Source organism: Rana temporaria, chromosome 3, assembly GCF_905171775.1.
Source record: "Rana temporaria chromosome 3, aRanTem1.1, whole genome shotgun sequence".
In the NCBI taxonomy this organism is placed as follows: domain Eukaryota; kingdom Metazoa; phylum Chordata; class Amphibia; order Anura; family Ranidae; genus Rana; species Rana temporaria.
The window spans coordinates 244,095,133-244,119,761 of record NC_053491.1 but is presented as its reverse complement, the minus strand read 5'-3'; the positions used below and the strand labels follow the sequence as shown (position 1 = coordinate 244,119,761).

Sequence of the window (24,629 nt, the reverse complement as noted above, 5' to 3'; positions counted from 1 at the left end):
AAATGGGATAACACCTACTTTATACCGTGTTTCCCCAAAAATAAGACCTACCCTGAAAATAAGACCTAGCGTTATTTTCCAGGAGGGCTGCAATATAAGCCCTACCCCGAAAATAAGCCCTAGTTTAAAATGTTTGTAACATCCTATAAGCCACTCTATTACAGTAGCATATAATGTTCAATGTGTGTGTTTCTGTAATATAATTGCGGGGAAGAGAGCTCCGGCGGGTCACAGAAGCGCCGAACGGCGCTAACGAAGGTATTTGGCACAATTATATTACAGAAACACACACATTGTACATTATATAATACTGCAATTGGGTGTATTATAGGATTTTACAAGCATTTTAACTCAGTTCACACTGGGGATTCCTGTCAGGCAGAGAGAGAGAGGGTGAGAGAAGACAGCACATTACATGGTAAGACCTACCCCGAAAATAAGCCCTACTGTGTCTTTTGTTGCCAAAATTAATATAAGACCAGGGCTTATTTTCGGGGAAACACGGTATTTGTTACTTATTCTCATTCACATTGCATAACTTAAAAATATATATATATATATATATATATATATATATATATATATATATATATATATACACTATTTAAAAATTGCTGCTTACCATATCAGAAGTTCTTTTTTTGATAACTCCGGCATTGAAAAATCATACTTTTTTTTTTTTTATGGTTGAACTGGATGGACTTGTGTCTTTTTTTCAACCTGACTATGTAACTGCATTACTAACTATGTACTTTGTTCTATTTTTTATGTCTGTGTGTGTGTTTTATGAGTGGGGCTGGGGAGCTGTGTTTGCCATAATCCTTGGGACAGACTTAAGCCTCATACACACGATCAGATTTTCCACAGACAAAACGGCAGACTTTTGTCCGAAGGAGTGATGGCCAAAAACTTGTCTTGCATACAAACGGCACACAATTGTTGGCCAACAAACACAAAGGTAGTTAAGTACTACGTGGAATTTCAGCTCTTGAGCGCCACCCTTTGGGCACCTTTTGCTAATGTCCTGTTTGGTGAGCATTGATTCCGAGCATGCGTGTTTGTGCTTTGAACTTTTCTCTGACGGACTTGTGTACACACGATAGGAAAATCTGACAACAGACCATTGTCCGCGACACAATTGTCTGCTGGTGCCCCTAAGCGACCAGAAGTCACCTGACTGCCACCACTCCTGCCCTGTGCCGGTTGCATTTCCTCTGTCCATCCCCCATTTTGTATAGAAGGTTGTGCTGCAGCCTAAGGCATCATGTACATGGGACATTGTTCAACCTCTCCTAAACAATTTAACTTGACAGCTAGAAACCGGCGTCTAAAAACGGCCATTTAGCCGCGTTTACATGCCACGTTTAGCCGCATTTGCGTCTAGAAGCGTTTAGAAAATATGTATTTTTTTGTTAAAGTGAAAAACGTCTGTAAACAAAACGCTGCTAAATGCAAGTTGCCGCGTTTTGCCGCGTTTGGCACTTGAAATGCCTATAAACACAGCTTCTGAATGCATTTTTTTGGGTTCCAGAAAAAGCCTGTAAACTCAACTACCTAGAAACGACTATAAATGACCCTGTGTACATGTACTGGTAAATTAACATAGAGGAGCAGTTGAAAAAAATGCCCAACTGCTCCTAAACATCAGTTTACCAGCAGCAGTGTATATGAGGCCTAAAGGGCCGTACACACAATTGGATTTTCCGACGAGAATTGTGTGATGACAGGCTGTTGTCGAAAAATCAGACCGTTTTGTATTCTCCATCGGACAATTGTTGGATTTTCCGCCAACAAATGTTGGATAGCATGCTTTAAGATTTTCTGCCAACAAATGTGTGTTGTCGGATTATCCAATTGTGTATACAGAAGTCCATCGGACAAAACTCCAAAGTACAAACACGCATGCTCAGAAGCAATGCTAACCATAACACAACATTAGCAGAAGTTGTCCAAATGGTGGCGCTTAAGAGCTGAAGAACCACGTAGTTTTGTGTTTGTTGGCCAACAATTATTTGCCGTTTGTATGCAAGACAAGTTCATGGCCAACGCCCTTCAGACAAAAGTCCTACCCTTTGTCTGCGGAAAATCCGATTGTGTGTAGCAGGTTTTACATTGCCCACTTACGTTACACCATGAGACACAGAACCAGGCAGGCAGTGCTTTAAATAATTGTTCTTGGATTCTAAATTATATCGGTAACATTTTAAAAAATGGCAGGAGAACAACACGGTGCCTAATATCTGCCCTGGCTGCTACAGTTTGCTGCATTAACACGAGGGGCTGCTGTGGTGCACTAATATTCACTATTTCCGAGAATGAGACACCTCAATGTAGTCCCATACTCAAAGGCAATTCATATTAGTTGAAGAATGTCAATTATAATGGGAGTGCCCTCAAAGGGAAAGAACAAAGTCAAGGTCCACTTAAATGCTTGCTCCAGAAACCTCCTGGTATTCTCACGTCACAACTGATTCCTCCCATTGTTTTTATGGCCTCAGAACAACCAGAGGAGGACCGAACCAATGTTCCAGTGCTGCAAAATAAGGTGCAAAAAACCTATGAGCAATGTGACTGATAACTGCAATAAATTTTAAAAAATTGTTCCGTGTCTCCAGTACTGGCAGTATGTTTCAGTATTGTCTCTAAGACCCCTTTCACACTGGGGCGTTTTCCAGGCACTTTGGCGTTAAAGCCCCCTTCCCATTGAGGGAGTTTCTTTTAGGAGTGGTGTATTCAACGCTCCTAAAGCGCTGCAAAGAAGCTGCTTGCAGGACTTTTTTTGACGCTCTGCCAGCGCAGTGCCTCAGTGTGAAAGCACTCGGGCTTTCACATTGGGATTGCAGATGCAGCTTCTTTCAGGCGCTTTACAGATGTTTTTTTAACGCTAGAGCGCCTGAAAAACGCCCCAGTGTAAAAGGGGTCCAAGTGTTCAACATTTTCAACTTTCTTAACAAAGCATATCCAACTTCAGCAAACTCCTTTAAAACGTGTGTAGCAACATTTAAGCCTAGTACACACTGCTAGTTCTTTTTTTCAACCCAGCAAGGCTGAAAGTAAAAAACCTGACAGCTCATGTCGGAGCTGATGTACTAACTATGCAATGTTAGTACAGCAGTCTCCCCTTGCTCTTCTATTGTGTTCTGAGAGCGCTGAACGGGAGTCATTTGGCAGACCTTTTTCGGTCATGCCCCTTGGACAGAAGCCGGCCTCTGTCGGGCCAACTCCAGCTAGCACAGGCAGATTATCGGCCCGTTTCCATTGAACCGACCAATGTCGCCCAACATTCAGCCTGTGTGTACGAGGCTTTAAAGTGGTTGTTAAGCCACTCTAACCTGTATACATCATCAGCATTGCCTCCTAATGTAGTATTCCCCTCTGTGTATGATTTATAAAAATAAATGCTGCAAATACCTAATTTCACTGCCGAGATTGTGATCACATGACTGGCTGGTCACGTGTTCACAATCTTGGCTCTTAAATTAGGTATTTACAGCATTTATATTTATAAATCATTCACAGAGGGGGACACTGCAATACGAGGAAGTGCTGATGGTGTATACAGGTTAGTGTTATGAGAGCAGCAGGAGGTGGGAGGGGGAAGCTCACACACAGACAGCAAGGGGGAGGGGGACTCAGGAGAGCAGATAGCAGGCTGCGGATGTCATAGGCATGTAAACTGACCACGGTGTCAGGGCTCAGCAGCCATAATACACTGTGGTCAGTTTGGGGAGAAACTGGCAGGATCAGCCAGTTTTTTTTTAGGTGTTACAGAGGGCCAAATGACACAGGACTGTGTCATATTACATGCTTTAAAAGAGCAGGATACATTTTTTTTTTTAGTTAACAAACGCTTTAATGTATTCACCACACTGTGCTACACCCTTGTGCTAAAGTAACAGCTCACCTCCACTATTATTACATCAATAATACAGATAGGGATAAGATCTTTAGCACATTCTAATCTGTGGCCTTCCATTAAATCCTGAAGGACAGTAAGAGTTAGATATTCAAATTCAGACATCTCCCTGATTATTTTCCGGTGCTAATCTGAGTTGGGTTAATTAGTAATTAGAGAAAACATTTTTCCAGTAAGAGAATGTAATGTGAAGGAAGAATTCATCTGTTTTCACTGGGAAAACTGATATAGGTTCTAATCAGTTTTCATGTATTTGTATATCTTTTTTTTTATTATTTATTTAAACATTGTTGGTGAAATGGACTGTTATAATACCACTGACCAAGAAAGAATATTTTTTTTTTTACCCCCGATTTTTTCTATCTCATACACTGTCTCTCACCAGACCATACTGGTTCTCGTCTTTAAAGTAAAAGTTTATTTCCACTTTTGCAGCCAAATTGAAATACAATCTTCTTTTTATTTGATTCATGTTCACATTTACATATCATACCTTTAACCACTTGCTTACTGGGCACATATACCCCCCTCCTGCCCAGGTGAAATTTCAGCTTCCGGCACTGCGTCGCTTTAACTGACAATTGCGCGGTTGTGCAACATGGCTCCCAAACAAAATTGACGTCCTTTTTTCCCCATAAGTAGAGCTTTCTTTTGGTGGTATTTGATCACCTCTGCGGTTTTTATTTTTTGCGCTATAAACAAAAAAGAACGACAATTTTGAAAAAAGAATACAATATTTTTTACTTGTTGCTATAATAAATAGCCCAATTTTTTGAAAAAATATATTTTTTTTTCTCAGTTTAGGCCGATACGTATTTTTCTACATATTTTTGGTAAAATAAAACGCAATAAGCGACTGGTTTGCGCAAAAGTTATAGCGCCTACAAAATAGGGGACAGAATTATTATTTTTTATTATTTTTTTTTTTACTAGTAATGGCGGTGATCTGCGATTTTTATTGGGACTGCGACATTATGGCGGACACATCGGACACTTTTGACACATTTTTGGCACCATTCACATTTATACTGCGATCAGTGCTATAAATATGCACTAATTACTGTATACATGTGACTGGCAGTGAAGGGGTTAACACTAGGGGGTGAGGAAGGGGTTAAATGTATTCCCTATATAGTGTTCTAACTGTGGGGGAAGGGGGGTGACTGGGGGAGGTCACTGATCTGTGTCCCTATGTACAAGAGACACAGCTCGGTCTCCTCTCTCCCTGACAGGACGCTGTCATTGTGAGAGCCGGCAATGAGAAATGATCTCATATGTTTACATATGAGATCATCTCTCATTGGCCGCACAGATCGCCTACCAAACGGCTACTCCGATTGGCCGTTCACGGCGATCTGTGATTGGCTGTGTCCATCACAGAAGTTCCCCGCTGCGCGCTCGGGAGCGCGCACGGGGAACGAGGAAAGGGGCGGCCATAAAAAGACGGCGTCCCAGAGAAGTAGAACCACCCTGCGGCCGTATATAGTTGTACGGCCGTCGGGAAGTGGTTACAAAAATGCTGCTTACCTTTTTATTTGTAAAAATTAAAGGAAGTAAAGTAAGGAGGAAATGGGGCGTTATGTTTATCATAGTTATCTCTTTGTACACCGTGCTGACAGATCTCATTATCATTAGTAAACTAGATGTTTTTCCTAACAAGGGTTAAAGTGGTATTGACCCCAAAACTCTCTGTTTTCACCTGGTGATTCAGCCAGTAACACAACTTTTGTATTAGGCTGCCTACACTCTCTATGAAGGTGCAACACCTTTGAACAGAAACATTGTTAATCTGGGGGAAGGGGAGTATTAAATGTACTGTACTAGCAGATTTATACTGGGGCGTCCCGTCCATTAAGGGCGCAAGGACGCCACCGACACATACATCGCTGCCTCCCCCTATCCATGTGTCCGACCTCTTTAAGGACGTTGGATTCCAATGCGGGGTGGGTGTTCTTTTTTAATCACTGATTAGAGCCAGAGGCTGGGTGGGTTTGAGGTGCAGAGAATCCGTTTACAGCCCACCCAGGTGTGTTACAACAGTGAATGAATATTCGCTATTGTAAACACTGATCCTCCTCCTGGCCAATCAGGAAGCAGGTTTTGACACCCGTGTGACGTAGGAGCTGATGCACGTGCCTGGCAGACACGATGTCCGCGATCGCTCTTGAGAGAGACAGAACAGAGGTCTGCCAATGAAAACAGACCGATCTCCATTCTGTCAGGGGAGAGGAAACAGATCTGCTATTTATACTGTTATGAACAGCGATCGGTCTCCTCCTTCAGGCAGTCACATCTACCCACAGTTAGAAACACTCCCTAGGACACGCATTTAACCCCTTGATCATCCGTTAGTGTTAACTCCTTCCCTGCCAATGACATACAGTAATCAGTGGCTATTTTTAGCTCTGAACGCTGTATGAATGTCAGTGGTCCCACAATAGTCAAAAGTGTCAAATCCGCCGCAATGTCACAGTCCCGCTAAAAATTGCAAAGCACCGCCATTGCTAGTAAAAAAAATACCATAAATCTATTCCCTATTTTGTAGACGCTATAACTTTTGCACAAACCAATCAATATACGCTTATTGCGTTTTTTTTACCAAAAATATGTAGAAGAATACATCAGCCTAAACTTTTGGGATATTTATTATAGCAGAAAGTAAAAAATAGCTGTGCGCTGCTAAAGTGTTGGGGTTTGACTTGAAGCACTCTCTGCCTCTGACTGTTAGTTTCGGGAGATAAGGTGATGTCACTGCTTGCTAGAGGCTCAGATATATTGTATACAGTATCAAGAAGCAGAGCCCTGCATCTATCACCTCAACACAGAGACACAGAGTAGAAAGCGGCATGGTTAGTCAGTAATGGGGAAAATAACAGTTGCATGGAGACCACAGACAATACTGATGGCCCGGAGGTCAGTTTAAAAATAGCCATATAAATAGTATCTTCAGAAAAAAGGTCAGCAATGGCAGCACCCAAGTTTCTTTAAAAAAAAAAAAGAAAATGTATTTAAACTTTTTAACCACTTAAGGACCGCCTAACGCCGATATACGTCGGCACAATGGCACGGCTGGGCACTTAAAGTGGAGGTTCACCCTATAAAAAATTTCTAAGGCTACATCCAGCCCAGTCCTGCATATAAAATGACACTGACCTTTTTTTTTTCTTTGCCATAGATAGCGTTTAGCCGTGGAATTCACAGCGGCTTCCGGGTAGGGAATCCCGCGGGAGTGGGCGTTCCTATTGTCATGCCAATTGATTGACATGCTAAACGACGGCGCACACAGCGTGTCACGACTTCCCGAAGGAAGCTCGGGTCGGCTCGGCTCTATTCGGCGCCTGCGCACCAGCGCCGACCCGAGCTTCCTTCGGGAAGTCGTGACGCGCTGTGTGCGCCGTCGTTTAGCATGTCAATCAATTGGCATGACAATAGGAACGCCCACTCCCGCGGGATTCCCTACCCGGAAGCCGCGGTGAATTCCACGGTTAAGCGCTATCTACGGCAAAGAAAAAAAAAAGGTCAGTGTCATTTTATATGCAGGACTGGGCTGGATGTAGTCTTAGAAATTTTTTATAGGGTGAACCTCCACTTTAAAGAGGACGTACTGGTACGTGATTGTGCCCAGCCGTGCCATTCTGCTGATGTATATCGGCGTTAGGCGGTCCTTAAGTGGTTAAAAACCCGCGGACCGATGATCGCCGGAGTCCCTCGATCAGTCACAGGAGCTAGAGAACGGGGGGAGGTGTGTGTAAACACACCTTCCCCGTTCTTCACAGTGGCAGTGTCACTGATCGTGTGTTCTCTGATATAGGGAAAATCGATCAGTGACGTCACAAGTCCAGCCCCGCACCCCTACAGTTAGAAACACATATGAGGTCACACTTAACCCCTACAGCGCCCCCTAGTGGTTAACTCCTATACTGCAATTGTCATTTTCACAATAAACAATGCATTTTTATAGCACTTTTTGCTGTGAAAATGACAATGGTCCCAAAAATGTGTCAAAATTGTCCGATGTGTCCTCCATAATGTCGCAGTCATGAAAAAAAAATCGCTGATCGCCGCCATTAGTAGTAAAAAAAAAAATTATTAATAAAAATGCCATAAAACTATCCCCTATTTTGTAAACGCTATAAATTTTGCGCAAACCAATTGTTAAACGCTTATTGCCATTTTTGTTTACCAAAAATAGGTAGAAGAATACGTATCGGCCTAAACTGAGGAGAAAAAAAACGTTTTTTTATATCTTTTTTGGGGATATTTATTACAGCAAAAAAGTGAAAAATATTGATTTTTTTTCGAAAATGTTGCTCTATTTTTGTTTATAGCGCAAAAAATAAAAACCGCAGAGGTGATCAAATACTACCAAAAGAAAGCTCTACTTGTGGGAAAAAAAGACGCAATTTTATTTGGGAGCCACGTCGCACAACTGCACAATTGTCAGTTAAAGCGACTCAGTGCCGAATCGCAAAAAGAGGCCTGGTCCTTTACCTGCATATTGGTCCGGGTCTTAAGTGGTTAAAGGAACTAACAGAAAAGACAAATATGTGAAAATAACATATCCGTTATGTTATACAGTAATGAAAACAATCTAGCTGACAAGTAATTGCTGGAAAGTTATGTTACATATTAATAAAAATAAATAAAAAATGACAATAATAACACAAAATATATACCTGTTTCTTTAAAAGAAAGATGCCATGGCTGACCAATGCTTCTGAAAATGCTCATTCTCTGGCTTTCACTCTTATTCTATTACAAAAAGTTTCAGTAATTTTTTTGCCACTGACCTGAAACAAGATTACAAATTAGGTGCTCTGACTTTAGTTTGACTTTCCGGATCTGCGCGATTGTTTCGGGTCAGTGTTTCAGAAAGTAGAGATGAAAGAGATAGACATCTAGAAAGTTAATCAGATGCAAACTTTGTATTCTTGACACTGTGGGCTTCCTTAAGTCTCGTTTCACACTGATGCGGTATGGTATTTGCAGCGATCACAATCACACATACCGTAATTCATGCAAACCACAAAAAAAATTAAAGTCAGCAGCTACAAATACTGTCACTGCTGACTTTTAATATAAGGATACTTACCTGTCCAGGGATCCCACGATATCGATACCCCTAGCAGATTCCTCAATCGGCTTTGGGTGCAGGCGCTGGCATCTGTAGTAAGGGACATAGAAAGTGCAGCCTTGCGGCTTCACAACCTGTCTCCTATTGCGCATGCACCAGTCATGCCTGCACTTTTTTAATTGGTCCCGCCATCTTCTGGGACCTCTGTCCCAGAAGGCAGCTGTTGAAAGGAGGAGGGGCCGTAAATGTCGTAGATCGCTGTGCGGTGATCTTACCCAGAAGTGGGAGCGGGTACCTGTCAAAACCAGGTACCCGTTCCCTTTTCCCACCCAAAAAGTGTCAAATGTGGCGGTGGAGGGGGGGAGAGTACAAACAAGCGGAGCTACCCCTTTTGGGAGGAGCTTCACTTTACGTCATCGACACCTATTTTATTTTGTAAATAACCCCCAGAGAGTATCTCTAAAGCCTAAACACGATCGGATATCTGATGGAATCTAATCCGATGTATTTTTTTGTTGGATATCCGATGAAGCTGACTTTCATCAGTCTTGCCTACACACCATCAGTCAAAAATCCGACCGCGTCCAACGCGGTGACGTAAAACACTACGACGTGCTGAGAAAAATGAATGCGTCGACTTGATTCTGAGCATGCGTGGATTTTTTACTGATGGACTTCCACACAATCATTTTTCTTTCTATCGGTTTTTTATCCATAGGAAAATTTTTGGAAAACAAACCGATGGGGCCCACACACGATCGGTTTGTCCGATGAAAACGGTCTGTTTTCATCGGACAAACCGATCGTGTGTACAGGGCTTTTCTTGCGGATTTCTAAACAGGTGCAAAAACATGTTGCAAATCGCAGTGAGATTGGCTGAATCGGATTGCATGGGTGCAACACCCATGCGATCTGATTCCAGTGCAGCAAGAAAAAAGGCGCAATTTGAGACATAAAAAATGAATGGGCTCAAATTGCACTGCAATGAATCGCATGCAAGTTGAACAGGAATTCGGTGTGATTCCTATCCGAATCACATGCGGTTTTCCGCACTGCATCAGTGTGAACCAGTACTGAAATTAGCAGGCTTCAGCAAGCAAAAGCAATTTTTTACTGCAACTTGCTTGATGTGGGGCCCCTTGGATGGGTTCACACACACTGAATTTATACAGACTGGCAGTCAAAGACGGTTGAAAACAAAGTTTTGGGTTTATTTTTCCATCTTGCTGGAAAACAATTGCAAGCATCCAAACAGCATAAACAAAATCAAACATAAATAACTCCTAGCCACTTTGGGCGTCTACCTTCCACACAGGAACCTATCTATGAAGTCTAACACAGCCTACTGCTGGGTAGACAGTGCTGGTCATACAGCACAAAATAATAGTCTTTTGATTTTGTTTCACACAGAAAAAATCAATCCTCTCCTCACCTCCACAGAAGACCTTCTGGCACTGCTCTCCTACTCACACAGCCTTAGCAGTGATGCAGCCAATTAGTGGTAATCCTTTGGACTTCTTATAGAGGCCTTAATTGCCTCACTCTGAACAGCTGGAGTCTTCCAACGGCCCTTAGCCTTCCTGGCTACATTTTCCAGCCGACGCCTAATAACGATTGGTGTATTGTCTAAACAAGGCAAAAAGGTATGTTCCGTCTGTGACAACACCCACAGATTTACCTGACTTCCTGTCACAATATATATATATATATATATATATATATATATATATATATATATATATATATATACATACACATTTTATTTTTTATTTTTTTACAAAAGTCAAAAAGCCACTATTAGTATTACACTAATTTATTTAATTGTACTGGTTATGAAGGAAGATTTGTGCTGTACAGCCACTAGCACCTGCCCTTTGGCATTGCAAAGAAGGAAACTTGAGAGCTCTGCCTTTTTACTCTATATATGTATACATCGGCCCAAAGTTTATCAGTTGCCAAGCAACAGCACAGTAAAATGCAAAGAAACTCACTAACTTGAAATGTAATTGTATTTGAAGGAAAATCTGTGTGAAATGCTGTAAAATAAAGGCATGACTAATTGAATCAAAACATACTTGTAGAATAGTATAATGTAAATTGAGTTTTAGATTGTTTTTTCCAAACATACTGCAAGGTTAAGATCGCTCTCGGAAATCTGTTCCACTTCGCAAACGGATGCTTCTATATTTTTTATTTTTTTTTGTCAATGCTTTTTTATTTTTGATATTTTGACATTGCTAGTTGGACTGTTGCCTGGCAACCTATGAAACCAGTGTCTGGTAGAGATGATTTTGCTCCCCGTACATTTCGTTCGGGGAGTTTTGCTGAACTGCTCATAGGGATTCATGTATTTTGCTGGTTACAAATATCTAACTTGCCACATGGAAACTGGGCTTTATGAACATTAGTAAAGCTAGACGTGTTTAATAAATCATTTTAAAACAAGGCCAATACTGATCGCTAAAGCTTGATGCATATGTTATTTTCATTACAATGTGTTGTGTTCTTATTTTTTGAACTTTAGTAGAATTGGTAATTGGCTGAATAATCAGACACAGAGGGCCAGATTCACAAAAGAGATACGACGGTGTATCTCCAGATACTCCGTCGTATCTCTGACTTACACTGGTCGTATCTATGCGCCTGATTCATAGAATCAGTTACGCATAGATATGCCTAAGATCCGACAGGTGTAACTGTGTTACACCGTCGGATCTTATCTGCAATTTAAAAATGGTGCGGGGGGGGGCGTTCCTGCTGATTTACACTGAGAAATATGTAAATCAGCGAGATACGCCAATTCACGAACGTACGCGGACCCGATGCAGTGTTGTTACGATGTTTTCGTAGCGGTTTTCCCGGCGTATACTTACCCCTGCTTCTATGAGGCGCAGCCAATGTTAAGTATAGCCGTTGTTCCTGCGTTGATTTTGAATTTTTTTACGTCGTTTGCGTAAGTCGTTCTCGAATACGGATGGACATCGTTTACGTAAGCGTCGAAACCACTGACGTCCTAGCGACGTCAGTGGGAGCAATGCACGCCGGGAAAATTCACGGACTGCGCATGCTCATTTAAATCGGCGCGGGGACGCGCCTGATTTAAATAGTACACTCCCCCTAGCCGCGGAATTTGAATTCCGCCGGGGGTTTTACGATCCGCCGCTGCAAGTTTGGAGGTAAGTGGTTTGTGAATTACCCACTTGCCTCTCAAACTTGCGGCAGCGTATCTTAAATCACATAGATCACGCGGATCTAAAGATACGCTGATCTATTTGAATCTAGCCCAGAGAGTATCTCTAACTTGTGGATTTCTAAACGGGTGCAAAGAAGAAGGAATGATACAAAACAGGGTCAGGATGGCAAAACGCCTAAAATAAAATAGATTATAAAAGCTGCACAAACATGGACTCTCAAGCAATGTCCCTGTCATTCAATCAGGATAACAGGTGGCTGCATAGCGTAGTCTCTATAAGACTCCATAACAACAGACGGTCTAGCTGAAAATCATTACAGTAAAACCTTGGTTTGAGAGTAACTTGGTTTAAGAGCGTTTTGCAAGACAAGCAGAATGTTTTAATAAATGTTGCCTTGATATGCAAACGATGTCTTGATATTAGCGTCATGTCACAACTGGGTATAAAAAAGAAGAGAGGAGCCTCTAAGTGTAGCAATATGGTTACATTTAATGAAGGTACAACATTTAGCAAGTTATTGCTACACACCAGAGGATATCCGCTGGACAAAAGTGGGGCTGCATTAATATACAAGTGGGGCTGCATTCATATACAAAGTGGGGCTGCATTCATATACAAAGTGGGGCTGCATTAATTTACAAAAGTGGGACTGCATTCATAGACAAAAGTGGGACTGCATTCATAGACAAAAGTGGGGCTGCATTAATATACAAAAGTGGGACTGCATTCATAGACAAAAGTGGGACTGCATTCATAGACAAAAGTGGGGCTGCATTCATAGACAAAAGTGGGACTGCATTCATATACAAAAGTGGGGCTGCATTTATATACAAAAGTGGGACTGCATTTATATACAAAAGTGGGACTGCATTTATATACAAAAGTGGAGCTGCATTTATATACAAAAGTGGAGCTGCATTTATATACAAAAGTGGAGCTGCATTTATATACAAAAGTGGGGCTGCATTTATATACAAAAGTGGGACTGAATTTATATACAAAAGTGGGACTGTATTCATATACAAAAGTGGGACTGTATTTATATATACAGCGGGGCTGCATTCATATACAAAAGTGGGACTGAATTTATATACAAAAGTGGGACTGCATTCATATAGAAAAGTGGGGCTGTATTTATATATACAGTGGGGCTGCATTTATTTACAAAAGTGGGACTGAATTTATATACAAAAATGGGACTGAATTTATATACAAAAATGGGACTGAATTTATATACAAAAATGGGACTGAATTTATATACAAAAGTGGGGCTGTATTTATATACACAGTGGGGCTGCATTCATATACAAAAGTGGGACTGCATTCATATACAAAAGTGGGACTGCATTCATATACAAAAGTGGGACTGCATTTATATACAAAAGTGGGACTGCATTTATATACAAAAATGGGACGGCATTTATATACAAAAGTGGGGCTGTATTTATATGAAAAAGTGGGGCTGTATTTATATACAAAAGTGGGACTGCATTTATATACAAGAGTGGGACTGCATTTATATACAAAAGTGGGGCTGCATTCATATACAAAAGTGGGACTGAATTTATATACAAAAGTGGGACTGCATTTATATACAAAAGTGGGACTGCATTTATATACAAAAGTGGGACTGAATTTATATACAAAAGTGGGGCTGCATTTATATACAAAAGTGGGGCTGCGTTCATATATACAGTGGGGCTGCATTCAAATGTACAGTGAGGCTGCAATGATGGGCACTGATGAGGCTGCATTGATCTCTTGTACCATGTCTTCAGTCTCTGACCATCTCTTGTACCATGTCTCCAGTCTCTGACCATCCCTTGTACCATGACCATCCCTTGTACCACGTCTGCAATCTCTGACCATCCCTTGTACCATGTCTGCAGTCACTGACCATCTCTTGCACCATGTCTGCAATCTCTGACCATCTCTTGTACCATGTCTGCAGTCTCTGACCATCTTTTGTACCACGTCTGCAGTCTCTGACCATCTCTTGTACCATGTCTGCAATCTCTGACCATCTCTTGTACCATGTCTGCAGTCTCTGACCATCCCTTGTACCATGTCTGCAGTCTCTGACCATCTCTTGTACCACGTCTGCAGTCCCTGACAATCGTTTACAAACTATAGGATAGATTTATGGCATTTATATTTAAATATTTTTTACTAGTAATGGCGGCGATCATTGATTTTATAGCGGTACTGCAACATTGCAGCGGACACACCGGACACCTAATTGAGTTCTGTAAGCAACACCTTATTTTCTGGCAGTGCCCCTCCCAAGACTAGACTCTGGATCCGCCCTTGCTTGTATAGTGAGCCTATAGGGCGGATCGGCCCTGCTTATTTCTAAAATGTGTCTGCTGTACTATGTACTTGTATGTGAGAAAGTATCCTGTTCTCTTTGTATTGTTTCCTTTGTGTGAAATCTCTGGTGTTCCTTCCAGTCCTTCTGCTTTCCTAGTAAAAAAACTGACCACACTAGTCATGAGAGCTGTGCTAGGAACTCAGCTTGCTCTATTCCAATTATCAGACTTGTGCTGACACACAAGCAAGAATCACTTGTTCTGGATGATGTAAGTATGCCTGGTAACACTTATTTTAACCACTTGGCGACCAGCCGCCATCATTATACTGCGGCAGGTTGGCTGTATTGCGTAAATCGGCGTAGCTGTATATCGGTTCGTGAAAATGGATACAGTGGGAACGCGCCCGGCCCACAATGTCTGCCTGCCACCCATGATCATTTCTCAAAGAGCCAGAACGGGGATTTGTCAATGTAAACAAACAGATCTCCATTCTGACAGGGGAGTAGAGAGAAATTGTCTGTTCCTAGTGATCAGAAACAGCAATCTTTCCCCTCCTCCAGTCAGTCCCCTCCCCCCACAGTTAGAAACACCTCCCAGGGAACACATTTAACTCCTTGATCACCCCCTGGTATTAACCCCTTCCCTGCCAGTGTCATTTATACAGTAATTCATTATTTTTAATAGCACTGAAAAAAAAGTGTCCAATCTGTCCACTGCAATGTTGCAGTCCCGCTAAAAATCTCTGATCACCTTCATTACTAGTAAAAAAAATAACAAAAAATAATAAAAATGCCCTTAATCTATCCCCTATTTTGTAGACGCTATAACTTTTGCACAAACCAATCAATATTCGCTGATTGTGATTTTTTTTTTTTTTTTTTTTTTACCAAAAATATGTAGAAGAATATATATTGGCCTAAACTGAGGGAGAAGTTTGTTTTTTATTTATTTTCTGGGGGATATTTATTATAGCCAAAAGTAAAATATATTGCTTTTTTTCCCCCAAAACTCTTTTTTTGTTTATAGTCCAAAAAATAAAAACCGCAGAGGTGATCAAATACCACCAAAAGAAAGCTCTATTTGTGAGGAAAAAATGACATACACTTCTGCTCTGCCATATATGGTTGTGCTATGTGGCAGAGCTGTGTAAATGTCAAGACAGAATGGACAGAAACGCAGATTCTTTGTGTATATTGTAAATATTTGTATATTTATCTGTTTGCCTGCTGTTGAGCTTTATTTTTGGTGCTATAGATGAAATGACCCTAATGCTCCAAAGCTACAATGGCGATTTTATTTAGCTTAAAACGAAAGTAGTTTCTTAAAGGTCAAGCTGCATGAAATCACATCTAAAAATGCACATGTGAACAATGTCTTTATTGTTTTCTGTAGAGGCTGCGGTGCCCGCTGCCCACCATGTGCTACTAGCAGTATTTCTAGGAAAAGCAAGTATTTCATTGATATAAGAGGAAGAGCCTGGTTTGGAAGACACTATGCCCTGTCTGGTGACAAACAGGGCATAGTCTGGTGACAAACGTCTCTTATCCAGGACTTGTCCTTTCAGCAGGGTCAGATACAAACATTTGAGCTGTGTAGAAGCAAATAAGTGCAGGGCAATGGCATCAGAGGGATCGTCTATTAGTCAGGCTGAAGCATCTAATACAATGGTCTCCAAACTGTGGCCCTTTGCTTGCCTTTGTCCGGCCTTTGGGGCACTATTCCTCTCACTGATCCCAATGATGGGACACTATTCCTCCCACTGACACCAATGATGGGACACTATTCCTCTCACTGACAGCAATGATGGGACACTATTCCTCTCACTGACCCCAATGATGGGACACTATTCCTCTCACTGACAGCAATGATGGGACACTATTCCTCTCAATGACCCCAATGATGGGGCACTATTCCTCCCACTGACACCAACTATGGGGCACTATTCCTCTCACTGACACCAATAATGGGACACTATTCCTCCAACTGACACCAATGATGGGACACTATTCCTCCCACTGACACCAATGATGGGACACTATTCCTCTCACTGACACCAATGATGGGACACTATTCCTCTCACTGACCCCAATGATGGGACACTATTTCTCTCACTGACCCCAATGATGGGACACTATTCCTCCCACTGACAGCAATGATGGGACACTATTCCTCTCACTGACCCCAATGATGGGACACTATTCCTCTCAATGACCCCAATGATGGGACACTATTCCTCCCACTGACCCCAATAATGGGACACTATTCCTCTCACTGACCCCAATGATGGGTCACTATTCCTCCCACTGACACCAACTATGGGGCACTATTCCTCTCACTGACACCAATGATGGGACACTATTCCTACAACTGACACCAATGATGGGACACTATTCCTCCGACTGACCCTGATAATGGGTCACTATTCCTCCCACTGACACCAACTATGGGGCACTATTCCTCTCACCGACACCAATGATGGGACACTATTCCTCTCACTGACACCAATGATGGGACACTATTCCTCCCACTGACACCAATGATGGGACACTATTCCCCCCACTGACACCAATGGTGGGACACTATTCCTCTCACTGACACCAATGATGGGACACTATTCCTCCCACTGACACCAATGATGGGACACTATTCCTCCCACTGACACCAATGATGGGACACTATTTCTCTCACTGACACCAACTATGGGGCACTATTACTCTCACTGACACCAATAATGGGGCACTATTCCTCTCACTGACACCAATAATGGGGCATTGTTACCGACGCCAAGACATTTTTTTCTCCTACCTCCTACCCCCGGAGCTGCATTAAAAACCTGTGTAGTGTGTTTTATTTTTTACACCCCCCCCCCCCAGGTGAATGTGTAGGGATACGATTTACCCCATACTCATTCACTTAGCGTGGGGTGCCAGGATCTGAGGGCCCACTTATTAACCACTTAAGGACCTTGCCTGTTTTTCAGACTTGTTGGTGTTTACAAGATTAAAACAGTTTTTTTTGCTAGAAAATTATTTAGAACCCCCAAACATGATATATTTTTTCTAAAACCCTAGAGAATAAAATGGCGATCATTGCAATAATTTTGTCACACTGTATTTGCGCAGCGGTCTTACAAGCGCACTTTTTTTGAAAAAAATACTTTTTTTAATTAAAAAATAAGACAACAGTAAAGTTAGCCCAATTTTTTTTTATATTGTGAAAGATAATGTTACGCCGAGTAAAATGATACCCAACATGTCACGCTTCAAAATTGCGCCCGCTCGTGGAATGGCAATAAACTTTTACCCTTAAAAAATCTCCATAGGCGACTATAAAAAATACTATAGGTTGCATCTTTTAAGTTACAGAGGAGGTCTAGGGCTAGAATTATTGCTCTTGCTTTAACGATTGCGGTGATACCTCACATGTGTGGTTTGAACACTGTTTTCATATGCGGGCGCTGCTCACGTATGCGTTCGCTTCTGCACGCGAGCTCGTCAGGACGGGGCGCTTTAAAATAGTTTTCTTATTTATTCATTTTTTTTTTTTTACACTCAAAAAGACCTCAGAACCCATATTTAGAATTTTAAAAAAAAATTGTCATTTAAAGAAATGACAACAAGAAAATATGTCTTTAAGAAGCATGGGCGGAAGTGACTTTTTTGACGCCGCTTCCACCCTGCTATGCTATGGGGACGGGTGGGGACCATCTTGCCCTCACTCATATCCCAGTTCGCTCTTCCCCACACCCTTTCCTGACCGGCCGGACTGCATTCTCAAATGAGGGTCTGGTAAGGATTTTGGGCGGACCCCCACGCCGTTTTTCGGAGTGGGGGTTCCCCTTAAAAATTCATACCAGACCAAAAGGCCTGGTATGCTCATGAAGGGAGAACCCATAACGGTTTTAAAAAATATATAAAAATATGAATGGCAGTCAAGCGATTTTGCAGTCCAAAATCGTGGGACAAGTCGTATAAGTGTGAAAGGGGCCATAGCAGGAGAGCACAACGTGGTCAGTTCTCTAGATGTACTGGGAAATCAGCCTGCTCTCCTCCAATGATCAGACTTGTCCTGACATGCCCCCCCGCTGCACAGACATTCACTGGGAAGGGATGTGCTGCTTCTCCTCCCCCCAGCTCTTATGCAGCTGAGAACAGAGGGAATGTGATCACATATAAAAAGGGAAATGGCTATTTATAATGTATTTTTATATCTATACACTAATGTTTTACCTTTCATCGTTTACAATCACTTTAAGTGCAGTGCCTTAACACTTACGCCACCATATAGCAGGGGTAACTATACGCCGGGAAAAGACTAACGTAAATGGTGTAAATGTACTGCGACGGCCGGGCGTACGTTCGGGAATTCGCGTAACTAGCTAATTTGCATACTCGACGCGGAATTCGACGGAAGCGCCACCTAGCGGCCAGCGTAAATATGCACTTACGATATGACGGTGTAACACAGTTACGCCAGTCGGATCTACGGGAAATAAATGCGTAACTGATTCTAAGAATCAGGTGCATAGATACGACCGCGCAACTTAGAGATACGACGGCGTATCTGGAGATACTCCGTCGTATCTTGTTTGAGAATCTGGGCTATTGACTTCATGGGCACACACATAGACTTATGTAAAAAATGATTTACATTTTAATTGGATAAAGTTAAAAACAATGGGGTAGATTCAGATAGAATTTACGCCGGCGTATCCATAGATACGCCGGCGCAGATTTGAATTTACACGGCGTATCTACTTTCTGTATTCAGAAAGCTGGATACGCTGACATTAGCCTAAGATACGACTGGCATAAGTCTCTTACGCCGACGTATCTTAGGGTGCATTCTCACGCTGGCCGCTAGGTGGCGCTCCCGCATGTTGGAAAGCATAGCGCTGTGGAACGCATAACGCCATGGAACGCATGTTGGAAAGCATAGCGCTGTGGAACGCATATCGCCATGGAACGCATGTTGGAAAGCATAGCGCTGTGGAACGCATAGCGCCATGGAACGCATGTTGGAAAGCATAGCGCTGTGGAACGCATAGCGCCATGGAACGCATGTTGGAAAGCATAGCGCTGTGGAACGCAAAGCGCTATTGGAACGCATGTTGGAAAGCATAGCACTGTGGAACGCATAGCGCCATGGAACGCATGTTGGAAAGCATAGCGCTGTGGAATGCATAGCGCCATGGAACGCATGTTGGAAAGCATAGCGCTGTGGAACGCATAGCACATGCGCAGTTAGTATTTTTTGGTCGGAGCGTCACTTCCGTTGCACAATCTGATTGGTAGCGGTAATCTGATAGAACAACGGCTTTAGCTGGGTGGAAAATAATAGCCCTTTTGCAGTCACTGTGTAGCTTTACAATTGGGCACAGTAGGCATGTGTCTATAGTCACCAGAGGCAGCTTTTCTCTGCCATCAATAAATAGAACTCCTCATCTCATACCAAGACACGGTGATAACTTTCTAGGACCGAGAAGACATGAAATGTTGTGTATAATAGAAGTGATCACTGATCTCCTGTGATGATGAACTGCCATTCATATCTGATCGATTGTGGTAATTGTAAGGATGCGCTCAAGCGCGTTCGCAACTCCACGTGCCCGGAAGCTGCACTCTTCAGCGCTAATCACAGGCAGCGAGACATTTCCTGATCCGCGGCTGCACAGACCGGGAAATGTCCCACTACCTGTGATTAGCGTTGCGGAGTGTCAGCTTCCTGGCGTGCGTGGGGGTGCGAACATGCCTGAGCTCGTCCTTAGTAATCAGGAAGGTGACATATTTTAGATTGTAAGCTCTAAGGAGCAGGGTCCTCCTGTATAGAATTGTATTGTAACACTTTGTACTGCGGTCTGCCTTCATGTTGTAAAGCGCTGAGCAAACTGTTGGCACTGTATAAATCCTGTATAATACGTGGATCCTCTTCTAATAAGAAAGTAAACAATAGGGCTCAGCAATGACTGTGTGATGTATTGGTCGCCCGATCTGTGCCCCCCGCTGAGCCTCATCAATTCAGAGGCTGAGGGGAGGGAGGGGCGTGTCTTGGCTGTCAGTGCGGCCCCGCCCCTCTCGGTGATGGAGCGCCTGTGGCTGGAGATGTAGTCACTCGGCTCCGGCTGTAAGCTGTGCACGGTGACGGCCGGCGGAGGAGTCCATAGACCCGGGAGGACCGACACCCCGATCTCATTTACCGGAAGACACGGATTAAATGGACCTTCAGTGGCCCGGACAGGGCACAGTGATCTCTTGCCGCTGCTACACCTACCGCTATGGGGAACACGGTGCACAAAACCCTGCCAGGTGAGCCAGCATTCGGCATCCTGGGAGCAGTCCTCGGTGATCTATGGTGTCATGTCCATCCTCCATGTGACCCCCAGCCTGTCATACATGGACGGGCTCCTCTTATTGCATGTCTATGAGGAATCCACAGAATGGGATCAATGAGGGGATCTCCTCCACCCATAGGATAGAGCGGACCGGGGAACCGGAAGGATGTTTATTTTTAAAAAAAGAGAAATGATCAGTGATACCGATCTGATGTCTGGCTCTGTATAGACAGACGGACATGGAGGGGGCAATGCTCTGTGTATAAGATGTATGGAGGTGACCTGTCTGGCCTGTATAGATCAGTCATGTATGGGGATGAGCAGGGATCACCGATCTGGTTCTGTACATACTATAATGTATGGAGGTGAGCAGATATACCGATCCCCTGTCTGCCACTGTATATACAATGTAGCAATGTATGGAGGTGAGCAGATATACCGATCTCCTGTCTGCCACTGTATATACAATGTAGCAATGTATGGAGGTGAGCAGATATACCGATCTCCTGTCTGCCACTGTATATACAATGTATGGAGGTGAGCAGATATACCGATCCCCTGTCTGCCACTGTATATACAATGTAGCAATGTATGGAGGTGAGCAGATATACCGATCTCCTGTCTGCCACTGTATATACAATGTATGGAGGTGAGCAGATATACCGATCCCCTGTCTGCCACTGTATATACAATGTAGCAATGTATGGAGGTGAGCAGATATACCGATCTCCTGTCTGTCACTCTATATACAATGTAGCAATGTGTGGAGGTGAATAGCAATCATCGATCTCCTGTCTGCCACTGTATATACTATGTAGCATTGTATGGAGGTGAGTAGATATACCGATCCCCTGTCTGTCACTCTATATACAATGTAGCAATGTATGGAGGTGAGCCGATATACCGATCCCCTGTCTGTCACTGTCTATACAATGTAGAAATGTATGGAGGTGAGTAGCAATTACCGATCCCCTGTCTGTCACTGTATATACTATGTAGCAATGTATGGAGGTGAGTAGCAATCACCGATCTCCAGACTGTCTATGTAGCAATGTATGGAGGTGAACATTGATCTCCTGCCTGTTTCCGTATATACCATATAGAAATGTATGGAGGTGAGTAGTGATTACTAATCTCTCGCCTGGCTGTATATATACAGCAATGTATGGTGGAGGTGAGCAATGATCACCGATCTCCTGCCTATCTCTGTATATACTGGGCAGCAATGTATGGGGGTGAAAACCGATCTCCTGCCTGGTTGTGTAAATACTATTTAGCAATGTATGGGGGGTTGAGCAGCGACCTCCGATCTCCTGCCTGGCTGTGTATATGCTATATAGCAATGTATGGGGGTGATCACCGATCTCCTGCCTGACTGTGTATATGCTATATAGCAATGTATGGTGGAGGTGAGCAGTGATCACCGATCTCCTGCCTGACTGTGTATATGATATTTAGCAATGTATGATGGAGGTGAGCAGTGATCACCGATCTCCTGCCTGTGTGTGTGTGTGTGTATAAGTACCAAGTAAGAATATATGGAAGTGCTTAGCGATCACCGATCTCCAGCCTGTCTCTATAGAAGCCTGTAGTAACTATCAGCAGCGATGTATGGAGGTGATAGAATGTAATATGAGTGGGCGGGGCCGATGTGAAGCTTCCTAGGTGAAGTGTGTGTTTTGAGGATTTTAAATCTCAACGGCTGTGCCAGTTTGCAATGCTGGTGCTGGTTAGCAAGTAGCCAGGAGGGATGCCCAGACAGGTGCCCCCATGTGATCCTGGGAGAATGGCTCCATTGATGGTGCGCTGTGTCTCCATTCCCTGGTGTGGGAGGACACAGTGATTTGTATGAAGTTCAGCAATCCATATCTACACAAGGCAGCCTTGTACTATCCTTCACAAGTCTGTTTCCTTCTGTTTTTTGAGACCGATGTGGCTATAATGTCCCCCACAATCACACTAGACATAGGGGACTTTAAATGCCCCAGGCCATCCTATGGTCAGGACCCAGCTGTACCCATGCTGCGTGCATGCTCGAGCTAAGGGCAGATGGATTCCAGGAAGTAAACTCTACATCAGGGGTCTTCAAACTACGGCCCTCCAGTTGTTCAGGAACTACAATTCCCATCATGCCTAGTCATGTCTGTGAATGTCAGAGTTTTACAATGCCTCATGGGATATGTAGTTCCACAACAGCCGTAGTTTGAAAATGCCTTTTCTACATGAATAATTTCCCCTACTCAAGATGGCAACGGCCAGAAATGCTAGAGGGTTGTGTTTTTTTAAAGTGATCAATAAAATAAAGCATGGAGACAAGGAATGGATGGGGGAATTTGCTTTGTGGTGCTCCGATACCATGAAGATCTGTTTTTGATGAATATTGTAAGATAGGCTCACTTTAAGTTGACCCTGTGGTTAATAGTGTAAGACAGGCGGTCTCGTATGATGAATAGTGTACAACAGGTGCTCCTTAAGTTGACCCTATGATAAATAGAGTAATGCTGGCCATACACTAGATGAAAAATCGGCCGAAATTCGGTCATTTAGACAGTTTTTCGGACAGTTAACGGGAACAAAATCAATAATCGTTTAGACGTTTTTGAACCGAAAAAACGAAGGACAAGTTTGGAAATTTTCTGCCGAACGAACGATAAATTGAAAGGTTAATGTGTTTCCCATCTGAATTGTCTTCACTCGGTAAATGTAAAAAAAAAAAACCCAATTTTTTTTTTATGTCTTTCTGAATGATTTATCGGTCATTTGCGCTCATGGCCAAATGTTCGTATTTCGAAAATGGGTTTGTATAGTGTATGGCCAGCATAAGTCTTTAGGTTAACCCTCTAAAGAGTAGTATAAGACAGGTACTCTTTACGTTAACCCTCTGAGTAGTGTAAGATAAATACTCTTTAAAGGGGTTGTAAACCCTCAAGGTTTTTCGCCTTAAAGGGTTAGTAAAGTAAAACATTTTTTTCTTTAAAATAACAAACATGTTATACTTGTGTCCCCGATCCATGTCTTCTCTGGTTCCTCGGCGGCTGTCTCTGGTCCTCCCCGCAAGTACTGACCACAGTCATGCGAGAGAGCTCGCATGGTGGTGAGTAATTGCAGGGTGCGCTCCCGTGATACAGCGAGTGGCCATAGCCGCTCGCTGTATCACTTGGCCCCGCCCCTCGGCGCGCCGCGTCACTGGATGTGATTGACAACAGTGCTCTGCTCTCAATCCATCTGCTCTAGCCAATCAGCGGCCAGGCTGAGCGGCGAAGAGGATCTCGGGACCGCGCAGGACGTTCGAGGGGTCAGGTAAGTATAACGGGGACTCGGGGGGGGGGGGGGGGGGGGCGACAGCATCCGATGTTTTTTAAGGTGAATTTTTTTTTTACTTTACAACTCCTTTAGGCTGCATTCACACCTTAGCGCAGTGTTTTGTACTTTGATTTGCCACGTCAAATTGTGGCGTTTTGTACCACGATTTGCCGCAAAAAAACGCAGCGTTTTTAACCGCGGTTTTTTAACAGGTCATTGTCGGCTATGCCGAACGCCGAAGCCGCCTGAATACGCGCAACAAAAAAGGGTCCGGGACTTGTTTGAGCTTCACGCGATCGGCGTTCGGCGTGGAGATGTGAACCATCTCCATAGAGATTAATGTTATTTCTCCCCTCCAGCGTATCTGAGCGTCGCGCTTCAGGCGTTTTGTCGCTCAGGTGTGAATGCAGCCTAAATGAATTCTATGCATTAACGTGAAAAAACCTCCTGCGCAGTAGCTTCCCTCAATCCACTTTTATTTACCTGAACCTGATCATTC

General features: G+C 43.1%; 1 protein-coding gene across 2 annotated transcripts in view; it reads left to right on the top strand.

The window, feature by feature from the left end:
* Positions 1-24,629, top strand: part of NEURL1B (neuralized E3 ubiquitin protein ligase 1B) — a 537,508-nt gene that overhangs the window by 433,884 nt on the left and 78,995 nt on the right. The window contains exon 1 of one of the 2 annotated variants that reach the window (XM_040344540.1): positions 20,511-20,801. The exons of the other annotated variant lie outside the window; for it this stretch is intronic. Within the exon in view, the coding sequence (XP_040200474.1) occupies positions 20,771-20,801 (31 nt within the window). The 5' untranslated portion in view covers positions 20,511-20,770. Of the gene's footprint in view, positions 1-20,510; positions 20,802-24,629 lie in introns of those variants that run through there. 2 annotated transcript variants of the gene reach the window in all.